General features: G+C 38.2%; 1 protein-coding gene across 1 annotated transcript in view; it reads left to right on the top strand.

Annotated features, from left to right (window-relative positions):
- LOC148075053 (large neutral amino acids transporter small subunit 4-like) overlaps positions 1 to 26,362 on the top strand; it is a 31,593-nt gene that overhangs the window by 1,739 nt on the left and 3,492 nt on the right. The window contains exons 2-13 of the mRNA XM_087795188.1: positions 171 to 393; positions 7,412 to 7,619; positions 7,714 to 7,769; positions 8,581 to 8,657; positions 17,942 to 18,034; positions 18,109 to 18,242; positions 18,439 to 18,650; positions 23,154 to 23,297; positions 23,693 to 23,819; positions 23,902 to 24,034; positions 25,081 to 25,154; positions 25,266 to 25,389. Of these exons, the coding sequence (XP_087651314.1) occupies positions 234 to 393; positions 7,412 to 7,619; positions 7,714 to 7,769; positions 8,581 to 8,657; positions 17,942 to 18,034; positions 18,109 to 18,242; positions 18,439 to 18,650; positions 23,154 to 23,297; positions 23,693 to 23,819; positions 23,902 to 24,034; positions 25,081 to 25,154; positions 25,266 to 25,389 (1,542 nt within the window). The 5' untranslated portion in view covers positions 171 to 233. The remainder of the gene's footprint in view (positions 1 to 170; positions 394 to 7,411; positions 7,620 to 7,713; positions 7,770 to 8,580; positions 8,658 to 17,941; positions 18,035 to 18,108; positions 18,243 to 18,438; positions 18,651 to 23,153; positions 23,298 to 23,692; positions 23,820 to 23,901; positions 24,035 to 25,080; positions 25,155 to 25,265; positions 25,390 to 26,362) is intronic.

Below are 26,362 nucleotides of genomic sequence, written 5' to 3'. Positions count from 1 at the left end.
ATCATCATCTTCATCATCTTCATCATCATCATCTTCATCATCATGTGCAAACAAAGACATTAAGATAATCCTTTAAAGCACTTTAATCAACGTCTTATCAGGACTTCTCTCGCACTTATCTCAAGCATTGATCCATAAATCTGACCTCATCATCTCTTGTTTGGTTCCAGCGGCCATCTTTTTCTGTCCCACCAAGGGCCCCCCCCAACACCCCACCAGGTCACCCAGCAGAGATGGCGCCCTCTCTGGCCACCGCCTTCTCTCGCCGCTGGTGGATGGCGGTGACGGCGGTCATCGAGAACCTGCTGTTTTCCGCCGTGCTGCTGGGATGGGGATCCCTTCTCATCATGCTGAAGTCCGAGGGCTTCTACTCGTACCTGTGCACCCCCCCAGGTGAGACGCACCTCTTTGTCCGACTCTCTAGCAAAGCTTGAGACACTTTCTGGTCATTTGCCATGAGACCACAACAATTATTTAAACATTTTAAACCAAAATTTGATCATTAAAATCATGTATTTTATACCACACAATGGATATATTTACAATAGAATAGAATATTTTTATTTTTAAATAATAAAATTGATTGAAAAGTGCTGTGCAATGTATCTCTTTTAAACAATACAGCGAAACAATACAATGCAAAATACGAACAATGAAATTAAGAATAAAAACAAAGCAAATTAAAATTGATTGTGAATTTTAAAAATATACCAAAAAGTAAAAAAAACAACTAGATAATACATTTTAAAAAGGTAAATAAACAATATAACTACAATATTTTTCGGAAGTGAATTTATTATTATTATTATTTTCTCATTATATAATAATAATAATAGATTTTATGTGAGCTGCGCTTTACCTTTGGTCAACAAATCTGAAACTGTTTCAGGTTTAAAACAAAAGACAATACAAACAAAACAGTAAACATAACAATTGCATTATTAACAACAAGACTTGACTAAAAAGGCAGGTTGCAAATTGTGCAAATTGTTTAAACACTAGTTTATCCCGTCCCACAGTTGCATTTCACCGCATCATTATGACATCACTCATAGTCTTGCAGGAGCCAAGGTCTTAAGCAAGTTTCCACATATTTAATATGATCTATTTACTGGTCTTAGGGGCTGTTACATCAACTGTATCACCTTTTTACACAAACTTAATATGGAAACGGTCTGAAATGAAATAAAAAATAGAATTTAAAATGTTGTAAATAGTGTCAAGTGTATGCTAGTTAACACCGACGCTAACAACAGTCGCCCTAAGGTGGAATTTGTTAACCTGTTAGGCTTTTTAAAATGTTTTTTTTTTCCCAAGACTATTATATAAAAAAATTGATTTGTGATTCTGGTAAGAATTAGTCAGCATCCTGTTCGATTAACATGAAGCTAAGTCTGCTAGCAATGCTAATTGTTTAGCTCCAATAGCTAAACTATAAAAATGACGATTCGAAGATATTACTTTGCTAAAACATCCTATAATAAGCATTGGCTAGTCAACAATATCTATCTGCTCTGGTCTAAAACGCTAAAAAAAACAGTTTTGAGGCTAAGCTAGCACTAAGCTAGCTAATATTGTTAGTAACTTAAAGTGAAAGACTAGTGGAGAGAAAGAATGTATATGATATACGTGAGCAAATGTGGCTTTAAAAAGTCGTATATATGTTTTAGTGTTTATCTTTAAAAAAAAAAAAATCTACAAAAAACTACATTTTTGTGCTAGATTAGCTAGTTAATAATTCAGTCATTCAGAGGCGAAGTTTAACAACCTTTTGTATCTTTGAGTTTGATGTTTGTTCTGCTCAAAAGATCTTAGAAAGAAGAGAAAAGGTTGTAGAATCGAGCGTGAAAAGGTGTGAGGAAGGACGTTAAGTGACCACAGGAACCATTAGACTGATGGCAGCACTTTAAAGTGGGCTTTATGTGGAGCGTGGCTTGGAAACACATACGTGCAGATTTCCAGTGTTTCAGAGTCAATGAAAGTCGATGGTAGTTTTTAGTTGTTTTTTATGAATAACGCAGTGTTGACTCTGAGACCTTCTCCTGCTCTGACCTTTGAACAAATGCAGAGTCATCACATTTTTTGTGTATAGATAACATAAGAAGTGTGTCATAGTTGAGCAGGTGAGTTCACAGCTGCTGTCATGAGTATTTAGCAACATTTATTTAAACTTTGCAAACTCAACAGTGCGTATGAGGTGCTGATCCTCTCAGTAACGGTGACTGGGACAGCTACCATAATGCTTTGCCGCCCAGCCAGTTACTACAGCTTGATACAATATATGTACATGTGTAGTACTGTGTGATTAAATGTTTCTGCAATACAATGAAACTACAGACTAAAGAGAATGTATGTAAATATATTTTTTATAAAGGTATCATTTGTTGTATAAAAAAATTAACTCATGCCTGATTTAAAGTTTTACATACCACGTCAGAAAATACTTATGACATCATTCATACCATTGCAAGAGCCAAGGTCTCAAGATGAATCATTTAATATGATTAATTGGCTCTAGTTGGTTAGTTATTTAAGGTCTGTTGGTTTAATACTTTTATCTTGTAATGCGTAATATATGTTATTTGACTAGGTCAAGATTTTAATCTATATCCAATAAAAACAGACACATATATTTAAATATAAAATACATTTCTATTTAAATTAAAAACTGCTGTAAGCAAAAATGATAAAGTGAAGATTGTTGCTTCAGTTTCTTTCATTAATGTGATTGTTTACTGGTAAATCCCAGTTTAATTCACAAGCGTGTACACAAGTACTAATGACAAGGTCAGAGCTTCCACTGTTGAGAGCTACAGGATCTTGACCTTTCGTTTCGTGTTGACAGATAATATTGTGACGGCAAATGTTCTGATGACTCAGCATATGGTTCTTGTGTTTACACGACTTGTTCTGACGACGCTTCTATTTACTTTTTGATTTGGATGTGAACGTCAAAGTGATGCAGAAAAAAGTAGTAGAGCTGAGCCAGAAGACTAACTCCATCATTTAATTCCTCACATCAAGATGTCACGGAAATATGTCCGACATTTGCCTTCATATGGAAATATTCCAGCAAGTTCTGCTGAACGTGTTTACTAAAAAATGTACTACAATCTGAGTGAGGAAAACCAGAAAGAATAAAACACACAAAGAATGAAACACAGAAACAATTAAACACAAAGAAAATGAATCACAAACTGAATTAAACAGAAAGAATGAAACACAGAAAGAGGGAAACACAGTAACAATTAAACGCAAAAAGAATGAATCACAAACTGAATTAAACAGAAATAATTAAATACACAAAGAATGGAACACAGAAACAATTAAACGCAAAAAGAATGAATCACAAACTAAATTAAACAGAAAGAATTAAATACACAAAGAATGAAACACAGAAACAATTAAACACAAAAAGAATGAAACATAAACGGAATTAAAAACAGTAAGAATGAAACACAGAAAGAAGGAAACGCACAAAAAAAAATAAAGACACAAAAAGCAAACAAATAAAGAAGGAAACACAGAATGAAACACAGAAAAATGAAACACATAAAGAATGAAACAAATAAAGAAGGAAACACATAAAGAAGGAAACACAAAAAGAATGAAAAGTAGAAAGAATGAAACGCAGAAAGAAGGAAACATAAACAGAATGAAACACAGAAAGAAGGAAACACAAAGAATTAAACACAGAAATAATGAAACATAAACAGAATGAAACACAGAAAGAAAGAAACACAGAAATAATGAAACATAAACAGAATGAAACACAGAAAGAATGAAACATGGAAAGAAGGAAACACAGAAAGAATGAAACACAAATAATTAAACACAGAAAGAATGAAACATAAACAGAATGAAACATAAACAGAATGAAACATAAACAGAATGAAACACAGGAAGAAAGAAACACAGAGAGAATTAAACACAAAGAACTAAACACAAAGAAGGAAACGCAACTAATCCAAGTTTTATTTTGAAGAAGTCACGGTTCAGTGAGACTCTAGTGTTGATGGACTGAGCGTCTGCAGGTCAGTGTTTAAGATGCAACTATAAAGTGCTGACAGTCACAATATCAGCCGACAGCTGACCTCAAACCTGAGTCAACAGAAGAAGAAACACACACTCAAGGGTGGAAACCTCGACCTTCTCGACACTGTTTGTTTGAACCTAACCTCAGACCATCTCAAGAAGAATCATCTCCACAGTGAGCAAACACTTTTGTTTGAGCAACAAAACCTCCACTGATGTTGAGCAAACCTGGTCATCACGTGGGCACGTCCATCTTCTTATGTAACTCTTTTGTGTTTGTATAGGTGTGCGTTTTGTTGTCTAGTTTTCCGACGCCCGTAGTCTCCAAACACAATCAAACACATCTGGATCAGAAATCTAATCCGGAATCCGACTCGACTTTGAGCCGTAAATGTATAAATATTACCGGGAAATCTTAGTTTAAATAGATTTATTTCTTGAATAATATTATTTTATTTTCCTACCTCTTATTTTCATATTCAGTCTGGTCGTAAGGTTTCAGCCTCTGGTCATAATGTTTCAGTCTCTGGTCATAATGTTTCAGCCTCTGGTCGTAATTATTCAGTCTCTGGTCGTAATGTGTCAGCCTCTGGTCATAATGTTTCAGTCTCTGGTCATAATGTTTCAGACTCTGGTCATAATGTTTCAGTTTCTGGTCGTAATGTTTCAGCCGCTGGTCGTAATGTTTCAGCCTCTGGTCATAATGTTTCAGTCTCTGGTCATAATGTTTCAGACTCTGGTCATAATGTTTCAGACTCTGGTCCTAATGTTTCAGTTTCTGGTCGTAATGTTTCAGCCGCTGGTCATAATGTTTCAGCCTCTGGTTGTAATGTTTCAGTCTCTGGTCATAATGTTTCAGTCTCTGGTCGTAATGTTTCAGTCTCTGGTCGTAATGTTTCAGCCGCTGGTCATAATGTTTCAGCCTCTGGTTGTAATGTTTCAGTCTCTGGTCATAATGTTTCAGTCTCTGGTCATAATGTTTCTGTCTCTGGTCATAATGTTTCAGTCTCTGGTCGTAATGTTTCAGCCTCTGGTCGTAATGTTTCAGTCTCTGGTCGTAATGTTTCAGCCTCTGGTCATAATGTTTCAGCCTCTGGTCATAATGTTTCAGTCTCTGGTCATAATGTTTCAGTCTCTGGTCATAATGTTTCAGTCTCTGGTCATAATGTTTTAGCCTCTGGTCGTAATGTTTCAGTCTCTGGTCGTAATGTTTCAGCCTCTGGTCATAATTATTCAGTCTCTTGTCATAATGTTTCAGTCTCTGGTCATAATGTTTTAGCCTCTGGTCGTAATGTTTCAGTCTCTGGTCGTAATGTTTCAGCCTCTGGTCATAATTATTCAGTCTCTTGTCATAATGTTTCAGCCTCTGGTCATAATTATTCAGTCTCTGGTCATAATGTTTCAGTTTCTGGTCGTAATTTTTCAGCCTCTGGTCGTAATGTTTCAGTCTCTGGTCGTAATGTTTCAGTCTCTGGTCATAATTATTCAGTCTCTGGTCGTAATGTTTCAGTCTCTGGTCATAATGTTTCAGCCTCTGGTCGTAATGTTTCAGCCTCTGGTCGTAATGTTTGAGTCTCTGGTCATAATGTTTCAGCCTCTGGTCGTAATGTTTCAGCCTCTGGTCGTAATGTTTCAGTCTCTGGTCATAATGTTTCTGTCTCTGGTCATAATGTTTCAGTCTCTGGTCGTAATGTTTCAGCCTCTGGTCGTAATGTTTCAGTCTCTGGTCGTAATGTTTCAGCCTCTGGTCATAATGTTTCAGCCTCTGGTCATAATGTTTCAGCCTCTGGTGGTGTCAGTTTTAAATCCAGAACCGTGGACCTGTGTCTCACACACAGATAAAGATCTGGCGTCGGTTCCTCCTTCTGTTCCGCCTCAGAACCTCCAGAACACGTGTTCGTCGCACCAACGGTCTCAGGGTCCTGCAGGTGAACCCGAGGGTTCTTCAGTGTTGACTCATGCAGAGTCGCAACCCAAGGATTCTCAGGCTAAATATAGTCTCCTGGTGTGGAGCAGAAGGTTCTTCACTCGCCACTATTCCTGGAGCTTGTTGACCAGCTTTGTTGTGTTTCCTCTCCTCCATGTGCGAGAAACAACATGTTGACTCTAGAGTGACGTAATCACACTAAGTCTGTGTTTTCGGCCTCATTTTGTGCAAGTAAATCCCATCATGCATTGCGGCTTACTCAGCCCATCGCAAAGTTAGCGTGAAGGACAAATGACGAGCATCTCATTGTCATGATCAAACAGATACTTATTGGTGCTTTAACTCATGGATATACACAACCATTTTCGTTTGCCTAAACTCTTGTGTTGTCTCTGGGTCAAGGTGACCCGATGGCCCCAAAAAAAAAAAATGTGTTCACCTTGACCTGGAGACAGCACAAGGGATACCACAAAAAAAATGTTTTCTGGTCATCGGGGTCACCTTGACCTTGAGACAACACGAGGGATACCACAAACACACTTGTTTTCTGGTCATCAGGGTCACCTTGACCCGGTGACAACACAAGGGATACCACAAACACATTTGTTTTCTGGCCATCGAGGTCAACAGCACTGTATAGATCTTTTCGCTTTTCATAGTTATTTTATAGTTTATACTCCAATTAAATTTGTGTAAAATAAAATAATTCCTATTTTAAACATAATTAAATCCCATAGCTAAAGGAACAATTGAATCCCGCGAGATTCAAGCGACGACTGTGGACGAGAGGATACTTTTTTTTATACATATTTTGGTTTCAAAACGGTCTCAAACAAGGAGTCCACAATAGCGAAAATGTCTTTCCATTCTCCCGTCAAATTCCTTCCCATATTAACCACAACAGGAAGTGTAATAATACAATTGTCCACTTTAATAATCTATGTGCCTTATCTTATCTTAAACACTGACATTATTAGTCACAGTATCAACATGAACTATGTCTTTAAAGTAGAGAAGTTTTTTATTTTATTTTAAAAATATGCCGCTAATTTTCGCTAATTTGATAGTTTAAAACATTTAGTTTAATGACTTATTTCACTTTGTCCGTCTTAAAAATTTGATCGTAATGAAAGGAAATGGTTTTGGATTAAACTAACATTTATTTTCCATCTGCTGTAATCTCAGATTATACTTCTATGTTTAAAGGAACACTTCGGTATCTTGTGTAAACGGTGGAGAAACAAAAAGACTTTTGTCGACCGAAGTTGTGTTTGTGTGTTTAGCAGCTGGTTTGACAAGTGTTTTCTCTGAACACAGACACACACACACATCTTAAATATGTTTAAGTTACACAAACATGTACAACATTTACTCTGTATGTACAAAGTCTGGTAAAAAAAAGTATTTTGAAAAGTCATATTTTACTAAACAAAAACCATGTGTCTCCAGACAACAGCTCCAACAGCTCCAACATCTCCATCATCTCCATCCCTGAGGAGGAGTACCTGGAGATGAACGGCTGGCAGATCTGCAAGGACCAGGACGAGATGCTGAACCTGGCCTTCACGGTGGGCTCGTTTCTGCTGTCCGCCATCACCCTGCCCATGGGCATCGTCATGGACAAGTACGGCCCGCGCAAGCTCCGCCTCCTCGGCAGGTAAAGGTCGCGCTGAACGTCCGGTTAACGAACAAAGACGTTAACACGACATGGTTTTTATTATTAAATGAACGTCTCCTCTTGTTTCTCTTAGCGCCTGTTTCGCCTTCTCCTGCCTCCTGATCGCTTACGGAGCCAGCGACCCAAACAGTAGGTTCATTTCGTTTCTGATGTTTTTGTTTTAATAGTCAAGACCCCGGGGGCCAAAATTGTCCAGCTAAGAAAAAATAAGGGGCCTTAAATTTAATACTAATGTCTGGGGGGTGAATAAGGGCAAGAGTTGGTTCATGCGATAAGTATCACGATACAGGGGCAATAGTACGACATATTAAGATACTGTAGTAACTGATGCTGGAGTCGACTGTATCCTCTCGTCCTCAGTCATCGCCAGGATCACGGTTAATTCTGTTATTGTATCGATACTAGGATGTGTATTGGCAACAATCTAGCGATACAATACGTATCACGATACGATATACAGTGATACTGTAGTAACAAGTATATATGTGTAGTATTGTCGAGTACTTGACTCTGGTTGTTGCAGAATTTACAGACCACATGACTCTTGATTAAGTCGTAACTATTTAATTTGTTTTTCAAATCAAACATCAACTTTAAAAGCTGCCAGAGTCGACTGTATCCTCTCGTCCTCAGTCATCGCCACGATTTCACTGGATTTCTATTCTTTCTTTAGCTACGGAGGACGTAATGATGGCGGCCGTCTTAGTAGCAACACTAAAATGAACAAACGCCTTGAATATTTAGATGTTAATTGTTAATAAACATTTGAATTATTTTGTTTATAATAAACTTTATTGAGTTACAAACCATAGAATGACTAATCAAACATTTAAAAATGGATTCAGTGCCTTTGCCTCCCGACCCACATGTGTTTTTAAAGTTTAAATATATTTTTTTTAATCTGTAAAAAGTGTCAAATCATCATCGTCTTCGTCCACAGGTCTGTCCGTTCTCATCTTCCTCGCACTGGCCATGAACGGGTTCGGCGGCATGTGCTTGACCTTTACCTCACTGACGGTAAGAACCTTCTCAAGGTCATGTTTTCTTGACCAGTACTAATAGAGAGAGAGGTCACTGGTTCAAGGTCAAGTTTCCACAACTCTGTTGCTGTGAAGAGATGGAATGGTATCGGTAGTAGGATGATCTCTGACTCATCAGAATTTTAAATTATTGAATTTAATGTTCAAAATGTTTGTCTTTGAATGTTTTTAATTATTGTTGCATTGAATATTTTTGTTGAATTACTAAATTTAATAATTCTTTTTAAAGAAGGTTAAATGTATTGGATCATTAAATAAAAACTAAAATACACATTTTTATAGTTACATAGTAATTTAATTTGCAATATTTCAAATATTATATATTCTAAATTCAATATTTTTTGTGTGTTTTAAATTCAGTATGAAAATTCTGGTATAGAAGACAAAACCATTATCTGCGATAATATACGTGGTCATGTGATCATCTGTGCGTCGCATGATTGGCTGAAATTTCAATCTAGTAGTTCGGTTGGTTTTGTATACTTTTTTACCTACATTTTTATATTGAATTAAAAAAGGATTGAATTTAGAAAATGACATTTTGGAATTAGAATATCAAACTGTAAAAAAAACCCAACTGATTCAACCTTTAAATATACAAAGTATTGAATTATATAATTCTAAAAATTAATTCAATGCTTAATAAAGAAAGTTCAAAGTTGAACATTTTGAATTGTTAAATCAAAGCCGTCACGGTTCTGATTCACTTCTATAGCCTCCTGTGTGTGTCGTCCATCTCTGCTCCATTAAAAAACAAGGCTGACCAGAGACACTCTAATAAATGACCGCGTCTCGGGAGAGCGAGGACCAGCCGGCACCTCGGGTCAGCAAGAAAAATGAGGGGAAGTAAAAAAAAAAAAAGCAGCGTCCAGTTCCTCACGCGTTAGAGGGATAAAAAAAAAAATGCTGCATCACAGTGTCGTGCACGTGACACGGACCAGGAGATTTATCATCTATAATTCACTGCCGCTGGCCGTGAGCCATAATAAGACCTTCTTCTGGAGGCGAACAGGAAGTAGCTTGTGTGAGTCGCTCTCCGCAGGGGAAAGTACACGCAGTCAGAAGTGGCTCGGCTGGAACCTGCTCCGTCATCGCAGCTTATTTTCATCCTCTCTCGTTTCAACAACTGCTTCTGCAGGACCTGCACATGTGGGCCCCCGACCCCTCTCGTGTCGGGGCCTATTTTAAGAACCGGTTCTATCCGGCTGAAGGTCAGCGCCACAGATTGTCGTTTTTGTAGCTTATCCTTTTTTTTCGAAGAAGGCAAATGGATTGTCTGGTAAAGTTGTCAAAAAACACAAATTGAATTAAGATTTCAAGAATAAAACGGTGCAGAAATCAAATTAAAAAGACACATTTACGGTGAAATGGACATTTAAAAACACAATTAGATACAAATGTGACAAAAAGAAAATTTAGAATATGATTTTAAACTTTAAAAACCTATTTGGATACCTTTTTTAAATACCTATTTACTCCGAAAAAGGCAAGAAATATGTATAAAAACCTGACATTTCGCCTAAAGAACTAGATATTGATAGTTTTTTTCACCCATATTCTTACTCTTTTCACTTTTATAAGTCAATATTTCTTACATGTTAAGATAACGGCACTTTTATTATTCATAAATAAAACATTATCTGTTAATACACACATAATAAGTCTAAATTATATACAGTAGTTTGTATTACACTCATTAAATACACTTAATAAGTCTAAATTATATACAGTAGTTTGTATTACACTCATTAAATACACTTAATAAGTCTTAATTATATACAGTAGTTTGTATTACACTCATTAAATACACTTAATAAGTCTAAATTATATACAGTAGTTTGTATTACACTCATTAAATACACTTAATAAGTCTAAATTATATACAGTAGTTTGTATCACACTCATTAAATACAGGTAAATATTGAGATTTAAACCCCAGTTATTACGTTTTTGCAGTAAGATTTACAATCCAAACTCTTTAGTAAGATCTTCTCTGTCTTGAGTAACTTCACGGCTTGTGCTGTGATGCGGAGTCAGCTCTCCACATTCCAGCGAAAACAAAAGTGAGGCTGAAGAAGGTGATTCTTTTCTCCTCCATGCTCGGCCTCATGTTACACACACGTCCACATACATGATGTCTGCCAGAGTTCAAGTCTAACTCCTCCTCCTGTTCCTCGGGTGGGTTCTGCACGTGGACTTGACGCCAGGGAGTGGTTCCCTGAGAGTCGGTCACGTTTGTACATCGACGTATAGATTGTATAGATTAGCATCGAACTGAAGACGACTTTTATACTTCTTTTCTTTAACACAACGGCATCATTCATGAAGAACTCAGATTATTTGTGTTCCTAGGATCAGTAACATTGTCTCTTTAGTTTTGTTGGTATTATTGTTCGTTAATTGTTTTTCAATGTTGAAACATTGTTTTAGTTTTTTTTTAACCCTCGTGTTATCTCTGGGTCATGGTGACCCGGAAGCCTGAAAACAAATGTGTTTGTAGTGACACAAGGGATACCATGAACACATTTTTTTAGGCCCTTTGGGTTACCTTGACCCAGAGACAACGCAAGGGATACCATAAACACATTTGTTTTGGGGCCTTTGGGTCACCTTAACCAAGAGACAACACAATGGATACCACAAACACATTTGTTTTAAGTCCCTTCTGGTCACCTTGACCCAGAGACAACACAAGGAATATCACAAACACATTTGTTTTCAGGCCCTTTGAGTCACCTTGACCCAGAGACGACACAAGGGATACCACAAAAACATGTGTTTTCGGGCCTCTGGGTCACCTTGACCCAGAGACAACACAGGGGATACCACAAACACATTTGTTTTAAGCTCACCTTAAACCAAAGACAACACAAGGGATATCACAAACACAACGTGACCAACACATTTGTTTTCAGGCCTCCGGGTCACCTTGACCCTGAGACAACAGGTTGAAAAAACTAAACAAATTCAACCTTTCATTGTACAAATAATTGACTTTAATGTTAAAATAAAGGTCCTGGTGAACCTGGACTGGTTTAGAAAGATGATGGTTTGTTTGGATCCATTCGCACACATGAGGTCAACCTGCTGTTTGTTCACCGGAGGCTTCATTCGTCTTCATGATGGACGCGGTTGTAACCAGTTATAGGGAAGGACCAGTCGGAACTGGTTCTGTCGTGCTGCGACAGACGCTTCCATGAACTGCTGCAAACTCTCTTCTTTCGTTTCCCTTTTTTTCTCTCGCTCCATCGCTGAGATTGTTCTGCTACAGCGGCTCATCTACTCTCTTGTTTCTACTCTCTTGTTTCTACTCTCTCATTTCTACTCTCTCGTTTCTACTCTCTCCTTCTACTCTCTCGTTTCTACTCTCTCATTTCTACTCTCTCGTTTCTACTCTCTCGTTTCTACTCTCTCGTTTCTACTCTCTCTTTTCTAATCTCTCGTTTCTACTCTCTCGTTTCTACTCTCTCATTTCTACTCTCTCGTTTCTACTCTCTCGTTTCTACTCTCTCATTTCTACTCTCTCGTTTCTACTCTCTCCTTCTACTCTCTCGTTTCTACTCTCTCGTTTCTACTCTCTCATTTCTACTCTCTCATTTCTACTCTCTCGTTTCTACTCTCTCCTTCTACTCTCTCGTTTCTACTCTCTCGTTTCTACTCTCTCGTTTCTACTCTCTCGTTTCTACTCTCTCATTTCTACTCTCTCGTTTCTACTCTCTCCTTCTACTCTCTCGTTTCTACTCTCTCGTTTCTACTCTCTCGTTTCTACTCTCTCGTTTCTACTCTCTCATTTCTACTCTCTCCTTCTACTCTCTCGTTTCTACTCTCTCGTTTCTACTCTCTCATTTCTACTCTCTCATTTCTACTCTCTTATTTCTACTCTCTCATTTTTACTCTCTCATTTCTACTCTCTCCTTCTACTCTCTTGTTTCTACTCTCTCGTTTCTACTCTCTTGTTTCTACTCTCTCGTTTCTACTCTCTCGTTTCTACTCTCTCGTTTCTACTCTCTCGTTTCTACTCTCTCGTTTCTACTCTCTCGTTTCTACTCTCTCGTTTCTACTCTCTCCTTCTACTCTCTCGTTTCTGCTCTCTCGTTTCTACTCTCTCGTTTCTACTCTCTTGTTTCTACTCTCTCCTTCTACTCTCTCGTTTCTACTCTCTCGTTTCTACTTTCTCATTTCTACTCTCTCGTTTCTACTCTCTCCTTCTACTCTCTTGTTTCTACTCTCTCGTTTCTACTCTCTCGTTTCCACTCTCTCTTTTCTACTCTGTCGTTTCTATTCTCTCGTTTCTAAATTTACTACACAACATTCTAAAAGCTTTTTGCATACAAATAGTTTGAATGGCAGTAAAAACAACCAAAAAAAAAATTAAATTTAAATTTAAATTTATAAAATTTCAGAAACCTTTATTGCCACTTTTGTAAATAAATCATAGTTATGTTTTGTGATGGCACTACAGCATATACAAATGAAATAAGAAGAATGAAACAAAAATAAATATATATAAACATATTTCGATAAAATGGCATATAAAGAAATAGTATTAAAAGTAATCAAATTGTAATACAACTAAATAGAATGAAATATCTGCACTTAAATGTATGAGTCACTTGTTTTATTTTATTGATCTCATTTCATTTATACATTTTTTTATTTGGAATTAACTTCATTCACTCTATTATGTTCTGTCAAAAAGAAAAAAAGTCCTATAACAAAACTGGCAATAAACATGTTCTTTATTCTGGATATTTGAACAACATTAGAGACATTAAAGCAGAAGTACGTAACATTATATATACACATAAAGTTTATGGCTACTCCCCAGTGTCAGGACAGTGAAACTTCCACTGTTGCAACATTGCCAAATACAGCATATGCTATTAAGGTTCTCTTAACAGAAAAAAATAATTTGATGAAAGTCATGATAACAAAATGAAGATGTTTTTATTATGAAGGTTACAAGGTAACACATTTTTAGATGTTTTTAAAGTCAAAGTTTCAAAAAGGGAAAATGAAGATGAGAATTGTTTGCTGCTACTCTGAGCATAGAAGCAACAATTAAGTCTATAAACCAAATATAAACTGTAGTTAATGATAATTTTACAGTCTTTGACGAAGTGTTCGTTCAGCTGTACTTTCAACACACTGTTGTTGTGTCAGTTAAACGCTCGCCTCAGCAAACATTATGAAACAGAAGGAGATTTGCTGCAGGACTTGGCAGTGACTCAGAATAAGATGGATTCTTGAAGAGATTTCCACTTGGATTCTCCTCCTTAGTTAAAAAAACAAACGCTGACTCATCATAATAACTGTTTGTGTTGGGTTTGATCTTGACGTTGAGCAACACATTCAGATGAAGTTATACACAATTGAAACCGTTTAGATTTCTCTCAATGAAGTGTGTGACCCGGTTATCATGTGTGTGTGAAACACACTCTTTTGTCCTCCAGGCTTCACAACGATCCTCGGTGTTTGACTGACGTGTTATTGACTCCGGCTACGAAAACACTGTTATCTTCTCCATGCCAACAGCTGTTCCCGCCGTTACTCCTTTTTTCTTTCCTCCTCCTCCTCCTTCTGGAGCCGATCAAACCAGTTTTTTGACATGTTTCTGAGAAAATCTCCGCGGCCGACCGTGACTCTGCAGTGATGCAAACCACGGCTCAGCAAGATCAACAAGATCTGGACGAGCCACTGTTTGGACTTGTTGGAAAATGTGTTTTTCTCTTTGGCATCTCGCCCTCTTGACTGGGTTGTTTTGCTTCGGTGCTCCGTGAGTGATCACCTGGGGTGACCCGACCATTATGAAAACAAAGGTAGATTGTCCAACTGAGTCGGTAGATTTTTATTTTTATATTAAAAATAAAAGAAATTTTATGCGTTTTTAAAGCGTTATTAAAAAAAAAAAAATCTAACCAGAAAACTGTCCTTCAATTTGAAAAAAAAAAAGCAGTTTCCAATAGGAAAAAGAATGCTTGAAAAACTATTTAAAAAATGTGATGAACATTCAGATACACCTCGGTTATCGCCATGGTTACGTTCTCTCTCATTTCCTCAACGTCATCCTCAACGATTGCTTTTTACATTTAAACAAATTAAATTTTAAATTTACTACACAACACGCTAAAAGCTTTATGTATCAACATGTTTTGAATGGCAGTAATTTAATTTAATTTAATTTAATTTAATTTAATTTAATTTAATTTAATTTAATTTAATTTAATTTTATTGTATTGTATTGTATTTAATTTTATTTAATTAATGAATTGGATAAATGTTTATTGCCGCTCTTGTAAACTCAACTAACACATTTGTTGTGGTGGCATTGCAGAATATTAAAAAATTAAATGATAAGAATAAAAAATAAAAACAGATTCATAAAATACAATCAATTAAAATAAAACAAGATACATATTTCTACCTCTTTTATTGCCGCGGTTATATTCTGAAACCCCCCCTGCATTAAACAAATCCACAAAGTAGTGACCATTTCATTTTTCAACCGTTTAAATTGACAAAATTTCGCAAACCTGAACAGATCCCGTAATGCTTTGCCGCCCAGCCAACCAATCGTAGCTGCCGATCTCATGTGACATTGGTAACATAGAATTTAAATACAGTATTGTAGTGAACACTCCGCTGTCACTAAATCAAACAGTGTGTAGAAAGGCATCATGGGAGTTCTCTTTTTTAAGTTGGCACCATAAGTTAGGCGGGCGCGGTTGTTATGTGTTTGCGTTGAAGTTTATTTTCTGTTTAAATAAATCACAAGAAAAGCAAAACGACTACATGTGAAAACGCATGTTTGTTGTTCTCAAGAGTTGATAAAACCTTCGGTGGTTTGTTGAGCAGCAGATCCACTTCCTCTGGTATCTCAACCATCGCTCAAGAGACACGTTTAGGAAGTGAAACATGAACCTGTCGACTCGGCGCAGTGTCGACCCAGTTTCATCACCGAGCAGGACGCACTGGACCTCCGTCAAAACGGGGTCAAAGGTCAGTTTCCTCCGGCGCAGCGTCACAACCGGACCGTTCCTGTTAGCGGAGCTTGTTATTTGGGAGGTGGTACAGGATGGGGGGGCGGGGGGGCGGGGGGGGGGCGACTCTTAAGGAACTAACCTTTGGTCCAGATATTCCAGGGGGTGACGTGTGTTCTGGGGGTGAGTGGGTTTGAGTGGCGGGCTAATGAGCTCCGCCCCCCCGCGGTGCCAACTTCACCTGTGATGCACCAGTCGGGTCCATGAAAGGGGATTCTTGATAACACGTCTATTTTTAAAGCAAGAACCTCTCGCCCCAGTTTTCTTAACTGACTCGGCAGCTGGTGAGGGAGTCACGGGGCGAGTCCTGCTCTCACGCCCCGACGCTACCGCCGCCGCCGCCGACGTCTTTGTCACGACTTCCTGTTTACATGTTCAGCTGCATACAGAGTCGACTCTTGTTCGCCAGTGAAATGTCATTATGGAGAGAAAAAAAAGATCTTCTGTCTGATGCTCTTCAAAGCAGCGACAAAAACACTCCACAACAGCACAGAGTGTACTTTGTGTTCATGCACAGATGAAACAAATATGTGCGTGTGTGTGTGTGTGTGTGTGTAAACACAAGTCTACTTCTTATTCTACTTAATCTGCCTTTTTATTTGCTGCATAATTCACATTTTCAACGAATGATCGACTGTATAAATCATTATAAAAAAATTAATTAGACATTATGATGCATTTATAGAATATCTTCCGAAGGTCGCAACATTTGGTAAAAGTATTTGGATTTAATGTATTATAAATCCAGCGTTCATAATGTTTTGGAGTTCTGCAGGACAGGATGACTTTTGCGAGCGTAAACACTGTATTTTGTTATTACAAATAACACTGTATTGAATTACAATTTAAACATCTGGTCAAAAGGAAGTCTTATGTGTTATTTGTAATTACATTGTAATTACCCAATTTATCCCATTTTACTTAAAGCTCATGTTAAAAAAGTCCACCACTTAGTAGTTAAAATTCTGTTGAATTTTGAATTCTTAATTATGATGCATTTATAGTCTTTACAGAAGAAGTTTTGAAGGTTTAAAACCATGTGAAGAAACTTATAAAAAAAGGTTTATAAAGTAGTACAAGTTGTGTAATTGATAAATTGTTAATAAATGCTACATATAAGAGATTGACTTTGAGAGCATTAAATGAAGCGTAAACACTGTATTTTGTTAATACATATAACACTGTATTCGTTTGAATAACAATTGCAACATAAGAAGGAATTTGTATCTATTATTTGTAATTACTATGAATTATTATTATTAGTTATTAAAGTCATTGTTCCCACTTTACTTAAAGCTCCTAAAGTTCAATACTTAAGCATTGTTGACTGTTGTTTTAAATTATGATAAGTATACAATGTTTTATAGATTGTTTTATGGACGTTTATATTCAAGTGTTGCAACTTTACAGTTTATAAAGTTTGCAAAAGTGATGGATTTAATACATTATAAATCCAGCGTTCATAATGTTTTAGAAAGCTTCTGAATACACTGACTTTGAGAGCTGTAAGTAAAGTGTGAACATTGTATTTTGTTATTACAGATATCAACGTATTTGATTGAATCAAAATTGGAACATCTGTTCAGAAGGAAAACATTTTTTTTTTTGTAATTACAATGTAGTTACAAGTGTTTGTTCCCACTTTACTTAAACCTCTAAAAGTCCACCACTATACAATACTTAATACATCTTATTTAAGTTGACAAGCCTCTGTATTATTACTATTCTGTACTTTTACTCCTAAAGGGTCTGTAGTAGTACTTTACTTGTCTCCATAGTCCGCGAGGCTCTGTAGTATTACTCCTCAAGGTTTTGTAGTAGTACCTTACTTGTCTCCATATTATTACATATAATGATTATAAACCATCATAACATCATATATAAAAACGTAATAAATATATGATAATGCCTTGTTTATGATGCACAATAGAGGTGACCTAGAGAAAGTTTTTTCTTTATGTCATGAAGATAATGTGCAAATATGTGAGATTTTATTGTGAGACACAGCAGGTACAGGAAGAAAACAGGAACATATAGATTTTTACTTTCAACTGAACCACGTGATTAAACTGACATAATAAACTCCACCAGTCAGACGAAAAAAAACAAGTTGTTTATAAAAGTGGGAATTCCTGGTCGTTTGTTTTGTGGCTATAAAACATGTCATGTTCAATTTGTAATACTCGTGTCATTAACAATACTTATATATTATTGTGTGTAGCTGCCAAATATGTTCGGAGACCTGCGCTCGACCTTCATCGCCCTGATGATCGGATCCTACGCCTCCTCCGCCGTCACCTTCCCGGGCATTAAGGTGATTTTTCACTTCACGTCTTCAAAAAATGTTTTGGCTCGAAACGTTTTTTAATGCGACGGGTTCATTCGCAGGTGATTTACGACCTTGGAATCACCTTCATCACCATCCTGCTGGTCTGGGCCTGCTGCGCCTGCCTGGTGTTCCTCAATTGTTTCCTCAACTGGCCTTTGGAGCCTTTCCCCGGCCCCGAGGACATGGATTTCACGTAAGTCTATTACGAGCTCTTTGAGGAAAACATCTTACCTCTGTAGCCCCCCCGAGCTGTTTTTAGAAGGGCTTGTTGTAGGCCACATAACAGAGGAGCTTAAAGTTAAATCCACCTTCCAAACTGCTCGTAATATAGACCAGGAGCCCCCCTGAGAAATCTGCTGAATCATCCAGGATTTAACTTCTTCCTTCAGAGTGAAGATCAAGTTCAGCTGGCTGGGCTTCGACCACAAGATCACCGGGAAGCAGTTTTACCGGCAGGTGACCACCGTGGGGCGCCGCCTCAGCGTGGGCAACTCCATCAAGCAGCATCACCAGCAACCCAAAGACCTGGCCACGCAGGAGGCCAACAAGCTGTGTCTGTCCACCATGGACCTGGAGGTGAAGACCAAGCGTCCGGAGGAGAGTAAGTAATAAAGTTCATCCGTTCATCTTGGGATGTAAACATGTTTTTGTCGCGGGTGAGTTCCGCAGGTGTTTGGTCTACAGCAGTAGGTTTAGACAACATCTCCAGGAACAACGGTTACGTCATCAGTTTTCACGTCATAGCTTAAAGCTTTCATTCCAGAGTGAGGTGTAATCGCTCTCTTGCTTCAATTTGTTGACTCTTAGCAAATACCAGAGCAGCTGTCGAAAATACTCAAGTAACTACCAAAAAAAACATTTTATATATCATGTATTCCCGACTATATAGTAAAAGCCTTTAATGTGCGTCTTATGTATGAATTATGTTAGTACTTTCTGACCTACAAATGTTTGTATACATTGTGTAAAATATATCAACATATTGCTAAACTACAAAGCAAGGCTACATATTATGTCTCAACAAGGCTCTGTAGTAATACTCTACAAGCACCGTAGGATTACTATGCAAGGTTCATTGAGCTGCAAGTCTCCATAACATGTTCCCAAGTCTTTGTAAATTACTTCCCTGGACTACTGTAGTATTATTCCTCCATGCTCTGTGGTATTACCTTACTTTTCTTTGTAGTATAACTTCTCTGGGCGCTGTAGTATTATTTCTCATGGTTCTGTGGTAGTACCTAGCTTGTCTCCGTAGTATTACTCCGCGAGGCTCTGTAGTATTACTCCTCAAGGCTCTGTGGTGGTAACTTACTTGTCTCCACAGTATTACTCCGCAAGGCTCTGTAGTATTAGTCCCTAAGGCTCTGTTGCAGTATCTTACTTGTCACCATAGTATAACTCAGCGAGGCTCTGTAGTATTACTCCTCAAGACTCTGTGGTATTACTTTGCTTTTCTCCGTAGTATTACCCCGTGAGGCTCTCTAGTAATACTCATCAAGGCTCTGTGGTAGTAACTTACTTGTCTTCGTAGTATTATTTCCAAGGCCTCTGTAGTATTACTCCTCAAGGTTCTGTGAAAGTAATTTACTTGTCTCTTTTCAGTTTTACTCCTTGTGGCTCTGTAGAAATTCTCCTCAAGGCTCTATGGTAGTACCTTACTTGCCTCTGTAGTATTACTCAGCAAGGCTCTGTGGTAGTGCTTTACTTGTATCTGTCGTATTACTCTACGAAGATCCGTAGTATTACTTTGCTCTACGAGTCTCCATGTTATTTTTTTGTGAATCTTCATAATATTACTCCGTGAGGCTCCATTGTATTAATCCAAGTGACACAAGTATTATTACTCTGCAAGCCTCTGTTGTACTCCGTAGTACTACTCCTTGATTATCCTCACTACAGAGCCTTGCATAACAGAGTAATACTACAGAGACTCACAGTAATACTTCAAAGCCGCACTGACCTTAATGTGTCTTATAATCCGAAGAATACGTTATATGAGCGTCATCTGCTGAATCTATGATGTGAAGTATGAAGTATTTTGCCAAACAAAGAAACAAATTTGTATGTGTGCTTCTGCTTCATCATTTCTGACCTGGATTCGATAAAAACGTTTTAGTATCATTTATAAATAGATATGTGATAAAAAATCTCCGTGAAAAACAGTTTAGTGTTGCTCTCTTGAACAAACAAGTCGCCGAAAAAGTAGAATCGAGAGAAAAAGTCACACTTAAATAATTCACTGACACACATTCAATGGATGATTGTTTGGACACGCTTGTCACAAGATACCAGCACATCGCTAAGATTCTCAACTGGGTTGACGTCTCAGCTCTGGTTCTGGTTCTGTCTTGCTACCAGAACTATTGTCACAACTTGACCCTAAAGAATCGTGAGATACTCATGTTGGAATATCAGAGAAGAAGAAAATCCATAGATGGAATGAACAGTATAAAGAGGGATACAATGATAATACCTGGCAACCTCCTGAAATCAAAGTTAAAACGTTCTTCGTTAACTTCTTGTTTCAGTCATGGTCAAGGTCTTGAACATCCTAATGAGGTGATCCCCTCGATGGAGCTTAGTAGCCCACAGGTCTCAGCCCACCTGCGGCAGAGCTGCTTATTAGTCTTATCCTCGAGTTGACATCGTTTTCACCACATGCTCTGACCCAGATCTGTACACAACGATCAGCGAAATCTCTTTCCCTGAAACGTCTCCTCATCTCAAGACGTCCACCGACACTCCCGAGTACCCTGCAGGGTCAGGGACTCCCACTGGGTGGGTCCCGGTCTTTTTCCCTCTTGGAATCTTTGGTACCAAGTGGACCGTGGAATTGGTTCGGATCCAGTTCTTGGAATGGCTTCTCAGCAGGTGTAGGGCAGGGATTTAGAACCCTGTGAGTGGCTCAGCACCGGCAGGAGATCCCTGGTCCACTTACACGGACTGGATGTGTTCGGATGTGCGTGACCATTAACCGACGGAGTTGAATACCTGTTGTTGAAGTGTCGAGGTACAGCCTCCATCTGCTCCATCAGGCACTCAAACGCTCCATTAACCCTCCATACTGGGCCCTGAGTTGACTTTCCGTCCATATCGGATTAATGATCAACTCCCTCCTTCGTCAAATACCTCCGACACCCGGGTGTTCCTGAAGGTGAGGGCCCGGTTGCTGTGGGAGCCGAGAGCCAGAGGGAATATTTAGGATCAACAAATCCAGGAAAAAAAACAACTGTAGTTTTCCACAAGAAATGTTAGCAGTTGGAGTCTGCCAAAGGTCATGAAGTCAGTTTGTTGTGATGGAAGCAAGAGGAGAACTTCCATCAAATTGGTAGAAAATTGGATGGATATCAAACCTGTTCCTGTCAAAGAATCATGCTTTATGTAAAACCAACTGAACCCAACAACACAAGGGATACCTCAAACACATTTGTTCGGGTCATCTTGACCCTGAGATAACACCAGGGTTAAGGATTTAGGTCAACAAAAAACGAAAAAATGGTTTGAACTAGTGAAACTTTGCACCATATAGACTTAAATTAGGTTTTTTAAATCTTAAATTAACCTTTTTGTTAATTAGAATAATTAGTAATGCTAGCAAATTTAATAACAACAACAACCAGGAACGCAAACTCTGGTGAGGTTCACCCTTTATAAAAACAACCGTGTTTGATTTAAAATGTATAGAAGTATAAGACGGGTTGAGCCATCAGTGACTAATATATCAATTAATTTATAATGTCTTATTATGCTTTTATTGACCTTAAACGTTGCGTAGTCTCCACAAGAATCAACCTCTAGTGGCCCCCACTTTTTTGTGCTTAGTTACAAGAAAACGGGTGGGAAAAATCTTTTTGACACGTGCATTGTCATCACGAGAAGTCTGACCACAGGTTTACATGTCCTCTAAATATATGCCGACTCAGCTGGTTGACGGGCGCGTGCGTCATCAACAGGAAGTGGAATCAGACAGGAATATACCGGTGAAAGCTCTGCAGAATTTTTTTGATGCGTCAGTCAGTCATGTGACGGCCGTCAGAATTCTGTTTCAGTTCTTGAAACATCCTTGAAGGAGTCAGGCTGGTCAGAGGCTGATGATGATGATGATGATGATGGCGAGGATGATGATGATGAAGATGATGATGGTGATGATGGCGATGATGATGATGATGGCGATGGCTATGATGGCGATGATGGAGATGATGATGATGGCGATGATGATCATGAAGATGATGCGATGATAGAGGCGATGATGATGATGGCGATGATGATGATGATGGCGATGATGATGATGATGATGATGAAGATGATGATGATAATGATGATGATGATGATGATGATGAAGATAATGATGATGAAGATGATGGCGATGATGATGATGATGGCGATGATGGCCATGATGGGGCTGATGGAGATGTTGGAGATGATGATGATGAAGATGCTGGAGAAGATGATGATGAGTATGGCGATGGTGGAGATGATGGGGATGATGGAGATGATTATGATGATGATGATGATGATGGAGATGATGATGATGATGATGGCGATGGTGGAGATGATGGAGATGATTATAATGATGATGATGATGATGATGATGGAGATGATGATGATGGCAATGGTGGAGATGGTGGAGATGATGGAGATGATTATGATGATGATGATGGAGATGATGATGATGATGATGATGATGATGATGATGGCGGCGATAGAGATGAGGATGATGATGATGATGATGGAGATGATGATGATGATGATGATGGCGATAGAGATGACGATGATGAGGATGACGACGATGATGATGATGATGATGACGATGATGACGATGGAGATGATGATGATGATGATGATGATGACGATGATGACGATGGAGATGATGACGATGATGATGATGATGATGATGATGATGACGATGATGATGATGATGATGATGATGATGATGGTGGCGATGATGATGATGATGATGATGATGATGATGACGATGATGATGATGATGATGATGATGATGATGATGATGATGATGATGATGATGATGATGATGGTGGCGATGATGAATCCCACCATTAGATCAGGATGTTGGTTGACGTGTTTCCTCGTCTCCTCTCCGCAGCTCAGTCCTTCATGAAGAGCATCTTCAGCCCGATCTTCATGCTCAGCCTCATCACCATGTGTGTGACTCAGCTGCGCCTCATCTTCTACATGGGAGCCATGAACACCATCCTGGAGTCTCTGACCGACGGAGACCTCAACACAGGTACGACCGACGCCAACGCTGTGTTCACGAAGAGGAACATTTCTAAAGTAGATCAACGGTTCTGCGACTTGACAGTGTCTAAGATAAGATAAGGAACAGAGATTATGAATGAACTGTAAGATTCAGACGCATGTATTTAACAACAGTAGTGTTGAACGTCCACCTCTCTCTGCTTCTTCCTCTGCGCTGACCTCACTTGCTCTTTCTCTCGATCACTCATGCTGCTTGCGCTGCTGTGCAGTGGGGAGGATGCAAGTGGGTAAGAAACCTTCAGCTCAGCTTCTGTGCCTCTTTTTTTTTTTTCTGTGTCTCTCGTCTGTCGTGACGCACTCGAACTCACCCCCCCCCCCCCACCGTCTCCCCCGCTGATCACATGACCTGCTCTGTGTCTCCAGTGAGCGTCTACACGTCCATCTTCGGCGTCCTGCAGCTGCTGTGTCTGGCCACGTCGCCCGTGATCGGCTACGTCATGGACTGGAAGCTCAAGGCCTGCGAGGATGACGGCGACAAACCGGGCCAGAGGTGAACGAATGAAACGCACCTTGGGATTGGAAACGTCATGAAAACTCAAAGACTTCATTTCTCAATCTTTTCGTCGAACCAGGGAACCGGGTCAGCCTCGTCGTCCCGACAAGCAGATCCAGAAGATCATGAACTCCACCAGAGCCTTCATCTTCACTAACCTGCTGCTGGTCTGCTTCGGGGTCGTGTGTATCGTCCCCAACCTTCAGCTGCAGGTAAACACAAAAAAAACACAATCGACATAAACAGTTTATTCCGGGTGTGACCATGTTCTGAATCCCCCACCAAAATAAAACTACTAGGTAGATTTGTCGCAAACTTTTGAGGGTTTTGGGGTCTATGTTCTCAATTTCCCCCAAAATACACTTAATCAGGCCTTTTGACCTTGAACACAAAGTTGTGTTTATAAACAATACATTCATTAACTTAGTGTTTCACAACATATATATGTTTTTTGTTTTGTTTTACAGAAATAAATGTAATATCTATCTTCTAGAATAACCTCTCTGCTGTCGTTTATGTAAGAATATAAATCTGAATTATATAAATAGTTGAAATGTATTTTGTGTTTTATTTAAATTCATGTTAAAGATTTTATTTTTTGGTTGTTTAAAGTTGCAATTGCACCCAAGTCCTAAAAATAAAAATACAATAAAAATAATTCTGATTTGGAAATGTTTCCCTCAAAACACATTAGTTACCAGTAGAAAAAAATGAAACAAAATGAAAAAAATGGTTTAATGTTAAATTAGCACTTTCTCTTTTATTATGGCTAATACCAAAATATATAAATATTTCCTCAACACTGAACCCTCTCTTTGTGTGTTTCTAAATTAAGTAAGTAAGTAAGTAAGTAAGTAATATTTATTTATATAGCGCTTTTCCAGATCAGGGTCACAAAGCGCTTTAACAATCAAAACAATACTCAAAAAAGTATATACTTTAAAGATCAAGATAATACTGAGAACAACACAGGAGTTCCAGAAAATCAAGGAAAAGCCTGAACAAATATTTGCGTGTATTCTAGATCAAATTGTCTGTATTGTATTTCAAACACCCCCCTCCCTGTAAAAAAAGACAACATGTCCTTGTAAAAGACCTTAAAATCAAAAACATCCCAGTAAACACCTAAAGCTGGACATGATGTTCTTGACTGGATAATGCGGCAGTTTATTTTCTAGTCTTCTGCTGACCTCTAGCGGTTGAGATTTAAATTGCATCTACTGGTCCAGCTGACGGATGTGACGTTTTTATTTTTCAGATTCTATCCTTCATCCTGCACACTATCGTCCGAGGCTTCATCCACTCTGCAGTCGGAGGACTATATGCTGCTGTGTGAGTATTTATTTGATAACATTATTGAGTATAAAATACTCTCGTTACTGGATAAAGTAGTTGTTTTTGTGTGATTTGGCGCCACCTAATGGTTCTCCGTGTCCCCTGCAGGTACCCCTCATCTCAGTTCGGAACCCTGACGGGCCTGCAGTCTCTGATCAGCGCTCTCTTCGCCCTGTTGCAGCAGCCGCTCTTCATGGCCATGGTGGGGCCCCTGGAGGGAGACCCGCTCTGGGTGAGCATCACCTATATGTACCAGTAGAGGGCGCTGTAGTCAGAATATGAGACAGAACCTACCTTCACTGAACCAGGTTGACGTGGTTGGATTGATCATCAGAGGTGGTCGAATATATAAGAAATACATTTAATTAACTCATTAAATTCAAAATAAATAAATAAAACCGTCAATAAAAATAAAGTGGACATAAAAATAAAGCTCTTTCAATTGAAAAATATAGTTGTTCTGTAAAAATTAATTTTATCCATTTTTTAAAGAAACTTTTTTCTTTGATTAAAGTTAAAAAAAAAATCTGTTTGATCCATATTCTGAGTAGGACATTTGTGTTGTAATTATTAAACCCAAAAACTTTTTGAAATGCTTCATAACTTCTTTTATTCCCCTTCTATTAATTGATGATGGAAAAGTTAACTTTTTTGTTATTTATTTCAAGATTAATAAAGTAACAAATCTACCTAAGATAAGCACTGAAATATTCTACTAAGATTAAGTTTGTTTTTTTGTCCAAATAAAAAGTATATTAATTCAAAATGTGCTCGAAACGTTGCTATAGATGTTTTGTAACTAAAACAGTGAAATTAAAACACAGTATGGCAAAAATGAAACAGTGTTTTATAATCGTTAATCTTTTTTCATCTTTTTTATTACATATTTTGACACATTTTTATTGAATAAATAAATAATATGTTGACACATTAATGTTAACTCTTTAAGGCAATATAATGTGGAACATTTCTTCTTATAATGTATCGAAATAATAAAATTATGAGCAGCGATTAGTTTGTCTTAGTAACGGATCTATTAACGTAAACAAGTGGTTTTAAAATCATAAGAACGTTTAAATAAAAGCTCTACTACAACCTGAGTTACTGTGAGGTGTTACCTTCCACCTCTAGGTGTCAGTAGTGGACAGTTTAAAGTCCTAAGCGGCCACATTATCCACTTTATTACCGAGACAAAAACGAATGAG

The sequence above is a fragment of the Callionymus lyra genome, chromosome 7 (genome assembly GCF_982586985.1).
Source record: "Callionymus lyra chromosome 7, fCalLyr1.hap1.1, whole genome shotgun sequence".
Taxonomy (NCBI): domain Eukaryota; kingdom Metazoa; phylum Chordata; class Actinopteri; order Syngnathiformes; family Callionymidae; genus Callionymus; species Callionymus lyra.
Note: the sequence above shows the minus strand (reverse complement) of the source record. Positions and strands in the feature narration are given on the sequence as shown.